The following is an 11345-nucleotide window of genomic DNA, read 5'->3' on the forward strand; positions in this document are numbered from 1 at the left end:
AGGGGACGTCTGGATGCTTTGATGTTTTATCATCCTTGTGGGAGGCTTCTCTCATGTCCCTGCTTGGGGAGCTGGAGCTGATAGAGGGAGCTCATCCACACTCTCCCCGGATTCGAACCTGCGACCTGTCCTTCAGTCCTGCCGGTACAGGGGTTTAACCCACTGCGCCACCGGGGGTTCCTATGAACCCAAACAATGATGGTTGACCTCGACCAAACGTGGCACACGGAACCCCCATGACTGATTCAACATACTGGAGAGGTTTGAGGGGACTGACTCACTATGGTGGGAGTTGTAGTTTACCCGGCAGCCAGACAGCACACTGAACTCCAACTCCATCTAGAGCAAACTTGCCCAACATAAAAAGTACTGATGGACTTTTGCAGGGTTAAACTGGCATGATGTGAGTTGTAGTTCACCCACAACCTTATGTATTTTGTACAATTTAAAAAATGACTTATTTTAATAACCCGGGCAACGTCAATTCCCCAAGCTAGTATATAATCATTTATTCAGTAATCTATGCACAAAGGGCCCTTTGTTTTTCCCACGGAAAGTGGTATCCATCTTAATTCATTTTGGACATTTAGATATCAGAGGATCTTAGGAATAGAACCATTGGGCTATATCAGATTGCCATCTAAACTCTCTTGCAAGGGAGGTGATGCTCCAGAGAGACAATGATAGCACAATAAGACTTTAATAATAATAATAATAATAAAAATAATAATAATAAGGAATGTGACATCATCAGCAAGGCCTCTTGAACCATGAAAGCCCTCCACTGACATGGGGTGCTTGCAAAAAGGGGGGCTGTGGGACTCCCTGCTCCATGTTTTTGGGGTTGGGTGCATAATAAAATTTAAATTATAACAATATTTAAAAGAGTTGGAGTGGAGATCTGCGTTCCCATCAAAGGACCCACACAGGGGAGAAGACCGTGGGACTCTCCCTGCTCTATGATTTTGGGGTCAGGGCCTCTCTTTGCATCACCATCACCAGAGCTCCAAAACACGTATCAATGATGTACCGAGCATGAAAACATGGATGGGGCACCAGCCTGTCCACGGCTTAATTTCCCTTTCATTGTGTGCCTCGCTTTCTCTTCGGCCCCCCTCTGAAGTTCTGACTGTTTCTTTTTTTGGGGAAGAGTTACAGTTCGTCTTTCCCCAAAGCAGTGCTTTTCCCGGCGTCTTCAAGGCCCGGCGTCCGCTCCGGGGGCAGCTCCGTCTCCGCCGTATGGAACAGCATCCGTACCAAATCGTCTGCCTGGACCCTCTCCTGCAGCGGGTTCAAAAGTTGGAGAAGCGTCCTGGGTAACGTGCATGAAAACCTGGAAATCTTAGCATTATCCTACCTTTCTACCCAAATCGGGATAATAATAATAACAATAATAATAATAATAATAATAATACATCATTATTATTATTATTATTATTATTATTATTATTATTATTATTATTGCCCTTGCTTGGCTCTAATAATAATAATAATAATAATAATAATAATAATAATATAATCTATACACATTATAAAACTAAAAATATGTATGTGAGTATGTGGCTGGGGTGCCCACTTTCACAGGCTCCCATTTCCACAAACAGCTATGATCACCACCTGTGAGGACCCAACAAAGGCCCTCCCTCCAATAACATTGCAGGTTATAGTGAGCGCCGCAAACATGTATAACCCCCGCCAGTGCCCTCCACCATATTGCCCACCACCCAAGTGAAGGCTTTCATTCAGGGACAATTCCATCCTAGATTCTATGTGTGTGATATCCCAGTGTTCCTTACTCTCTCCATTGGTGTGGAATTTGCATAATCTCACCCGCTGTCTCTTCCATAACCCTTTCTGACTCTTTTCTATGTTGCACAACAAATAGAGCAGAATGGATCAGCAATGGATCATACTGGTGGGGTTTTTGGGTTTGACTCAACATGAGTCAGACCCTCAATAAAGTTGTAGTTCACCCTGCATCAAGAGATGACCTCCACCATCAATGGACCTGGATACAGAACCCCCATGGCCAACGAAAAATACTGGAAAGGTTTGGGGGGGGGGGGGGATTGACCTTGATTTATAGAAGTTGTAGCTCACTTACATCCAGAAAGCACTGTGAACCCAAAGAAAGATGGATCTGGACCAAACTTGGCACACAGACCTGATATGCCCAAATATGAATACTTGGGGGGGGGGGGGGATTGCCCTTGACATTTGGATTGCCCTTGACGTGTCCCTCCCTCCACTGACAATTTCATCCTAGATGTTCTCCACATCCCAGGGTTCCTTTCTCTCTCCATTGCTGTGGATTTTGCATGACCCTGCCCACTGCCTCTTCCTTAACCCTTTCCTACCCATTCCTATGGCACACAACAAATTGATCAGCAACTGAAAAAAGGTTTGCGGAGATTTACAGGAGTTGTTCTTGACCTACATTCAGGGAGCACTGTTAACCCAACCAACGATGGATCTGGGCCAAACTTGCCAAGGATTTGTGATACTGTGACCCCCCCCTGACAATAGACCAAACATGGCACAGAGGAGCGCCATGACCAACTGAACATACTGCAGGGGGTTTGCAGGAATTGATATTGATTTTGGGAGTTGTAGTTCACCTGCATCCAGAAAGCACTGAGCCCAGCCAACGTCAGATCTGGGCCAAACTTTGCACAGAGATGAAACATGGACAACTGTGCATACAGGTCTGGTTTGGGAGTGATTGACCTCAGATCTGTAGTTTATCCTTATCCACAGAGCCCGGAATCCAGGTGAGGACTGATCTGGACCAAACTTGTCACACAGACCCAACATGTCCAACTGTGAGTACTGTCAGGGTTGCGGGTGATTGCCCTGGAAATCTGGGAATTGTAATTCATTCTTATCCAGAGAGCACTGAACCCAGCCAACAATGGATCTGGACCAAATTTCAGTGATATTACCTAATATTGCAAAACAAACAATACCTTCTTCTAATAATCTGGGCACCACTGGATCCCCAAACTAGATAATTATTATTATTATTATTATTATTATTATTATTATATAACCATTGGAGCTGATTTCCACTTTATCCTGCAGTTCCAACCCTTGTGTCCCCCTTAAAGTAAAGGTAAAGGTTTTCCCCTGACATGAACTCCATTCGTGTCAGACTCTGGGATGTGGTGCTCATCTCCATTTCTAAGCTGAAGAGCCGGCATTTTCCGTAGACACCACCAAGGTCATGTGGCCAGCATGACTGCATAGAGAGCCATTACCTTCCTGCCTGAGCGGTACCTATTGCATGTTTTCGAACTGCTAGGTTGGCAGAAGCTGGGGCTGACAGCGGAAGCTCACACCACTCCTGGATTCGAATCTGCAACCTTTCGGTCAACAAACTCAGCAGCTCAGTGCTTTAACCCACTGCACCACCGGGGGCTCACTCTTACTGTGTATTATTATTATTATTATTATTATTATTATTATCTGCTATTACTACGAATAATATAATTAATAATAAATGTAATTTGTTACCTGCCTCTCCTCAAGGTGGGGCACCACACAGTTAAAATAAACAGACTGAAACAACAGACCTATATTAAAGTGATGCCAAACTCCATTAATTCTGTAGTGTAGATGCAACCTAAGTAGTGAGTTCAGATATTATGTATTTATAGGAAGTTTTCCCCTTACTTTGTTTTGTGGGTGCATGTTGATTGCGGGCCACTGGAAAACAGCAAATATCTTTGTCTGCTTCAAGACCTAACAAAGAGACTGCTTCTCTGGGCCGAAAGGGCAAAACATTTTCCCACTGCAGATCATAAAACCCAACTGCGTCCAGAAGATAATTGCCAACTTATACAGGTAAGGCAGGAACAAAGCGGCCACTGTCGGTACTTAGTACTTAAAGGGGTGACGGAGGTTGCTGTTTGAGCCACAAAGGAGTATTGTTGCTCAACAGATAATTTACACACCCGTTCACTATGGCGGGGGTCCAGGGTGAACCACAGCGCAATCGCACAGCGCTGGCCCTTGGTGACCGCTCTCACACCGTGCGGGTTTTCGGCACCCGAGGAAAAGCCCACCGCTCGGCCACACTGGGGCTGGACCTCGGCCTGGAGGAAAAACGCAAGAAAAGCAAGTCAAGGAAGCTCCAACGTGAGCCAAGAGTGTGATGCGGCAGCAAAAAAAGCCAATTCGAAGTTGTGTCAAGAGGAATATTGTGCCTAAGGTACCCATCTATATACACATAATAAAAGTGAAAATATGTATGTGTGTCTGTGGCTAGAATGTCCACACACAGACAAGCCCCCGCCTCCACAAACAGCTAAATCTCCCACTACTCAGGAGACACCAATGGCCCTCCCTCCGTAAACATATACAAGAGTCCTGCTAATGTCTTCCACAAACCCCATACTGCCCACCACCCTTGTGAAGGCTTTCATACAGGGACAATTTATCCTAGATTTTATGTGTTTCCTCCACCACAGACATCCCAGTGTTTCTGACTCTCTCCATTAGTGTGGACTTTGCATGACCCCCCCCCCCCCCACTGCATCTCCCTTAACCCTTTCCTACTCTTTTCTACAGAGCATAGCAAACAGAGAGGAATTGATCACCAAATGAACATACTAGAGAGGTTTGGGGAGAATTCCTCATGATTTATAGGAGTTGTAGGTACTAGGATATATAGTTCACCTGCAATCTAAGAGCACCCTGAACTCCACTAACAATGGACCTGGAATTAACTTGGCACACAAAGCCCCATGACCAACAAAAATAATGGAGGGATTTATAGGTGCTGTAGTTCTCCTACATCCAGACTGCACTATGAAGCCAAATAATGATGGATCTGGGCCAAACTTAGCATGTATACCCAATATGCCCAAATTTGAATAAGGGTGGGTTTTAAGGGGAATTGGCCTGGACATTTTGGAGTTGTAGGTACTGGGATTTACATGTACATTTCAGCTGCAATCTAAGAGCACTCTGAACTCTACGAAAGACGGAATTGGATCAAACTTGGCACACAGAGCCCCCAAGGCCAGCAAAATATTCTGGAGGTCTTTGGGGGAAATTCACCTTGATTTGGGGGAGTTGTAGTTCACCTACATCCAGAGAGCACTGTAAACCCAAAAGCTGATGGATCTGGATCAAACTTGGCACACATACCTGGTCTGCTGAAATTTGATTACTGGGGGAGTTTTGGGGGAAATTATCTTCCTTTCTGGGAGTTCACCCACAATCAGAGAAACTATGACCTCCCCCGATGATGGACCTGGACCCAAATTTGACACACAGAACATAGAGGTCAGTTGAAAAGATTCACACCTAGCCCAACTTACAAAAGCCTTTTGTCTCACCCTGGTCATTCCACAGATATATAAACCCCTTTTTTTCCCAGCTCCAGCAGACCTCACCCTCTGAGGAAGCTTGCCATAGATGCAGGCGAAACGTCAGGAGAAATGCCTCTAGAACATGGCCATATAGCCCGAAAAAACCCACAAGAACTGAACATACTGGAGGAGTTTGAGGGGAATGACTCACCGTAGTGGTACCTAAGCCAGTAGTAGTAGTAGTATTAATCCAAAAGTATGATGCAGCAGCTAAAAAGGCGAATGTGATTCTAGGCTGCATCTATAGGGAATATACTTTTAAGGAAGTAATTATATAGTAAGGGATCTAGGAGTCTTAGTAAACTATGAACAAGGTATTATTATTATTATTAATTATAATAATAATCATGAGCCAAGAGTGTCATGCAGCAGCAAAAAGGCCAATGCCATTCTAGCCTAAATGAACAGGAATATAGCATCTAGAGAAGCCAGTATATTCTACAGTCCATGCGAAAGAAATCTAGGAATCTTAGACCATGAAAATGAGCCAAGAGGATGCATTAAGAAGAGTCTTCTCTCAAGGGAAGTTATGATCCCTCTCTGTTCTGCTTTGTGATGAACAGAAAGGACCTAAACTCACCGTGACTGTTTCGGCATCCAGTTCAGTGAAGTAAAACGCGCCGCCTTCAAAGTCGCCATTCAAATAGAGGATGGCACTAGAATTAGATTTAGATTCTTATTTAATTAGGAGGTTCAAGTTCCCTTGAGGAGAGAAACCCGTTTTACCCATTTGGGTTCAATAAGTGGTTTGGAAGAGCGTCTTCTCACCTGTAATCCCGAAATGTGTAGGCCGGTGGCTCCTTGACGCACACCAAGGCCTCTGCGTTGAGGATGCAGTTGTCCACATGGACGGGATGGCTAGGATCCACCCGGTCATCCTGTTTATCTGGGAGAGGAATACATAGATTTCATCCCAGTCAATAAATGTATATTTATTGTGCATAATATCACAAAGGATTACCACCTCACCCACTTCAGAGGAGATCTGCTACAAAACAGGAGCTTTTTTGTTGAGTTTCAGGGTCAGAAAAGCAGATGGTGGAAACAGTAGAATGGCCTGTCTCAGGGGAGGGCGCTTGCTCCATCCATGTTTAGCATTTACACAAATGACCAGCCACTGCCAGAAGGAACAGAGAGTTTCATCTATGCTGATGATTGTGCCATCACCACTCAAGCAGGAAGCTTTGAAATGGTTGAACAGAAGTTCTCCGAAGCTCTAGGTGCTCTTACTGCCTATTACAGGGAAAACCAGCTGATTCCATCTAAAATGCAGACGTGTGTTTTTCACCTTAAGAACAGACAAGCATCTCAAGCTCTGAGGACTATCTGGGAAGGAATCCCACTGGAGCATTGCAGCGTACCAAAACACCTGAGAGTCACTCTAGACCATGCTCTGACTTACAAGAAGCACTGCTTGACTATCAAGCACAAAGTGGGTGCTGGAAATAATATCATACAAAAGCTGACCGGCACAACCTGGGGATCACAACCAGATACAGTGAAGACATCTGTCCTTGTGCTATGCTACTCTGCTGCCGAGTACACATGCCCAGTGTGGAACACATCTCACCACATTAAAACAGTGCATGTGGCTCTTAATGAGACATGCCGCATTATCACAGGATGTCTACGCCCTATACCACTGGAGAAATTGTACTGTTTAACCAGCATTGCACCACCTGACATCCGCCAGGAAGTAGCAGCCAGTAATGAAAGGACCAAGGCATTGACATCTCCGGCCCATCCTCTGTTCAAATATTAGCCAGCACGCCAATGCCTGAAATCCAGAAACAGCTTCCTAAGATCTACAGAGATACTTGCAGGGACACCTCAGCAAACAAGAGTCCAAAAGTGGCAGGCAAAAACCCAGAACCTCAATCAGTGCTTGAGGCCAGATGTCAGACTCCCCACTGTGCACACAGAAGCTGGCTGGGGTCTCTTGGACCTGAGTCACAAATGCCTGGAGGCAGTGGCTGAGACCAGATGAGAGACTCCCTCCTGGGCACACAGAAGACTGGGTAACTTGGAAAGCACTGAGCAAACTGCGCTCTGGCACCACGAGATGCAGAGCCAACCTTAAGAAATGTGGCTACAAAGTGGAGTCCACCACATTCAAGTCAAATCAAAACAAAGAAATAGAAATGCAATAGTTCCACGGGCAAAACAGAGACTTAAATGTAAAGGCAAAGTTCCCAAGATCCAAAGGCAAAACCATGAAGCATAATCCCTTAGCAATGGTCAAACAAAAGTCCATGGTAAACAGTTGAAAACAAGACCCAAATCCCAGACTCAGGAAGCCAGAAGCGTGCTGCGAAAAGCCAAGGAAAATCCCTAGAAGTTAACATGGGAAGAGCAATGTTGGACTGACAACTGCCTGTCAGCTACAAGACTAAATACCCTTTGTGAACATGAAAGCATTGCGTTGACCTTGGGCCCCTTTGGCTTCTCGCTTGCTGGCCAAGCGAGTACTTCTCCGAAGCCTTAATTGCAAATAATCTTGTCTGCTTATTAATTCATATATCTGCAAGGCTATGCAACCCCTTATCTGGGTCCAGCTGGGACGGATCCTCCACCTGGCCGTGTGGGATTTCACTCTCGCTATCAGTCTCTCTAACTGCAGGAACATTCCTTTCCCCAGGGAACTGACTTGTTGTTTCTCCTTCAGCAGCCACACTATCAGCCTCGTCTGAACCAAGTACAGGAATCTGTAAACCATCAGCTTCCTCGTCATCCTGCAGGAAATCAGGCTAAGAAGGCACAAACAGCTCAGCTTCAGACTCAGAGTCAAGGTGAGTACAACAAGACCATAGTCCACTTACTACAATGCATTCTGAGCCCTGCCACATGCACAATGGAAGTCCTTCTCACAGTGACACCACAGGCACTCCAAGTGGCCAGCTTCTAGTCAAAGGACATTTAGTATCATACCAAGTTTTTAATCTTTGTCTTTTTAAATACATTACAACTGTACTCTCTATTTGCTTCCGACATGATAAATAACATTTTATAGAACTACACTTCTAATATGCATGTTCATTGAATTTTTGTTTTGTGTGTTTTGACTGTGTTATGACAAATCAGCAGGTAAGAAATAAAATTATTATTATTATCCGCAAAGAAGGAGAATCTATGACCATTCTACATTTTTGGGAAGCAGCAGCAGCAGCAGCAGCAGCAGCAGCAGTAGTAGTAGCAGTAACATTCCTCCCACCCCCCGAACTTATTGGGACTACCCCAAAGAACCCCCCCCCCCCCAGGTGGCACAGAGGATGCCAAAGGCTTACCTTCGATCGCTGTGCGGCACACCAAGTGGGAATAGGAGAAATACAGAGGGACGTCCAGCCGGAAGTAGGACTCCATCACGCGCCGGACCTTCTCCGTGGCATTGTAGTAGAGGTAGGCACTACCCATGGGCACCGTACCCTCCTGCCCCAGCTGCGAAGGCAAGAAACTGGTGGAGGAGACTTTCCCAGATCCATCCTTCTCCGAGGAAGGACCCACTCGTCCCCATCTCTCCCTGTGCTTCCAAAAGGCTCACCTTCAGTGCTTTGTAGACGGTGACGCCATAAAAGGTCTCACTGGGAGTGTGGGGTGACGTTTTCCCTCGATAGCCATCTCCAGCTGAAGCAGCCGCCTCGGAAGTCAAAAGAGGGAGAGAACGGGGTATAACTTTGCACCACGGAGCCTAGCTTCCTAGAGTTAGAATTCCAAAACATTCCTGAATCCTAAGTTTGTAGGATTCCTAGAGTTAGACCTCAAGTGCCATCCAGTCCAAACCCCCTTTTTTTCTGCCAGGCAGGAAGACACCATCAAAGCACCCCCGACAGATGGCCATCCAGTCTCTGCTTTGGGGAAGAAGACTCCGATAGAGTCCAAGACATAATATTTCACTGCCGAACAGCTCTTGCCATCTCTCTTTTCCTGCCATTTGATCGCATGGCTCCATTGTGTCCTCACTTCCAGAGCAGCAGGAAAACAAGCTCACCCTCTCAATATCCCAACTCAATGATTCTATCATTCCTTTTCAGGAGCTTTTTAAGAAGATAGCCATCTATCTGGAGGGCTTGGATTGTGTCTTCCTAAATAGCAGACAGGAGGGCTGAACTGGATAGCCCTTGAGATCTCTTAAAACTCTAGGATTCTATGACACATATATCATAGTATACAATAATAACAACAATAACTATTTCTATTCTGTTCTGTTCTCCCTAAGGGGACTCAGAGAGGATTACAGCATATAAACAGACACAAGCAAACATTCAATTCCTTGTTACAGTAAAATACAATAAGACACACATACACAGACAAAGGCAAAGGCTTCTCCTTTCATTTCCGGCTCTAGAGGCCATGCTCATCTCCGGATCACTTCCATTTCCAAGCCAAGGAGCCTGCGTTGTCCATAGACGCCTCCTGATCGTGTGGCCGGCATGACTACATGGACCTTTTTTGCCTTTCCTGTCAAGGCTAGACCTATTGATTTACTAATGTTTTCGAACTGCTAGGTTGGAAGGAGCTAGGGCTAACCGCGGGAGCTCACCCCAACCCGCAGATATTAACTTCCGGTCAGCAGTTCAGCAGCACAAGGGTTTAACCCATTGTGTCACCATGGCCCCAGTCTGTCTATCAAATCTATGTTTGTATGGCCATCTCTTGGGAGGGCTTTGATGGTGCCTTCCTGCTTAGCAAACGGGGATAAACTGGATAGCCCTTGGGTTCTCTTCAAACTCTAGGATTGTATGAATCCTAAACCACCCTGAGTCCCCTGAGGAGAGAGGACAGTTTATATTATTATATGATAGCTATAGTGCATCTACGACTCTGAATCCTCAGATTCATCTCCAACCATTACAAAGGTGGTGAGATTGCAATGGGATCAATAGGAGAGCCACGCCAAACTCATGGGATCAGCGGAAGGACTGGCAGGATGGGACTCACATTGGTTAGCCTCTGCAGAGCCCGGCACTCTTCCTCGGACAAGATGCCGTCCACCACCACGCGCTGGGAGCCGTTGAGCACCTTAGAGTTCATGGCGACATGGAGGCCATCGTACAGCAAAGGTCCTCCTGCAGCAGGGAAGAAACACCAAGGAGTTGTGCTGTGCAGTGCCCAAGGCGGATTGTGAGAACTCAAAAGGCAAGCTTCTCACCTTCCCGCACCATCCTGTTCATGTCCGAGGACTCCTTCGTCTTCTCTTCCACCAGCGTTTCGATCTCCTTCATGAGGTTGCCGATCTCCTCCGAGATGCGGGCTGCTGTTTCGCGCTCCACCCTGGCAACGGAGACCAAAACGAAAGGAAAACATCTCAGATAAAGCCAAGTTCGCACCTCCGCAACTCAGTGTAGAAATGAAAAGGCATTGCTTTTGATGCCTGTGCCAAGGCACAAACATAGCGGTTTAGAGCAGAGTGCAAAAAAGCAGCATGCAAGTTGGTGAAGAATGAAGCTGAAGCTTGGAGAAACTCCTGTGACAAATGGATTAGGCTGACATTTGAGAGGCTTGGGGTGCATCCATTAATATGTTCTAATGCTGCGGGGGGTTCATTCATTACAATCCCAGAGTTGGAAGAGACCCCAAGGGCCATGCAGTCCAACCCTTTAAGATAGTTAGATCTAGATGGAGTAACTATTATACTATTAACCATTATTGTAAATAATAATAATAATAATAATAATAATAATAATAATAATAATAAAGTTGGAAGAGACCCCAAAGGCCATCCAGTTCAAGCCCCTTCTGCCAGGAAGGAAGACACAATTCGATCCTTCCCGACTGTTGTATATCAGCCTGTGATTGCGTCTGATGTTCATGTTGATATTCAAGATGAGAATGGGGATGATGTTCATGTTGATGCTCATGAAGGGAATGGAGATGTTGATCTGGTTCCTGCGCCTGGGTCTGTGGGATTTGGGGATGAAGGGTCGCTTGGGACTGAATGAGGTGCTGCAAGATTGCCTTTGAAGACAGCTCGGA

General features: G+C 45.7%; 1 protein-coding gene across 1 annotated transcript in view; it reads right to left on the bottom strand.

Annotated features, from left to right (window-relative positions):
• Positions 1-494: 494 nt before the first annotated feature.
• The window catches only part of P3H1 (prolyl 3-hydroxylase 1), a 31350-nt gene continuing 20499 nt past the window's right edge, over positions 495-11345 (bottom strand). The window contains exons 8-15 of the mRNA XM_060758748.2: positions 10522-10643; positions 10311-10438; positions 8914-9009; positions 8660-8810; positions 6144-6261; positions 5956-6031; positions 3954-4094; positions 495-1281 (exon numbers count right to left, since the gene is read on the bottom strand). Of these exons, the coding sequence (XP_060614731.2) occupies positions 1153-1281; positions 3954-4094; positions 5956-6031; positions 6144-6261; positions 8660-8810; positions 8914-9009; positions 10311-10438; positions 10522-10643 (961 nt within the window). The 3' untranslated portion in view covers positions 495-1152. The remainder of the gene's footprint in view (positions 1282-3953; positions 4095-5955; positions 6032-6143; positions 6262-8659; positions 8811-8913; positions 9010-10310; positions 10439-10521; positions 10644-11345) is intronic.

The sequence above is a fragment of the Anolis sagrei genome, chromosome 13 (genome assembly GCF_037176765.1).
Source record: "Anolis sagrei isolate rAnoSag1 chromosome 13, rAnoSag1.mat, whole genome shotgun sequence".
Classification (NCBI taxonomy): Eukaryota; Metazoa; Chordata; class Lepidosauria; order Squamata; family Dactyloidae; genus Anolis; species Anolis sagrei.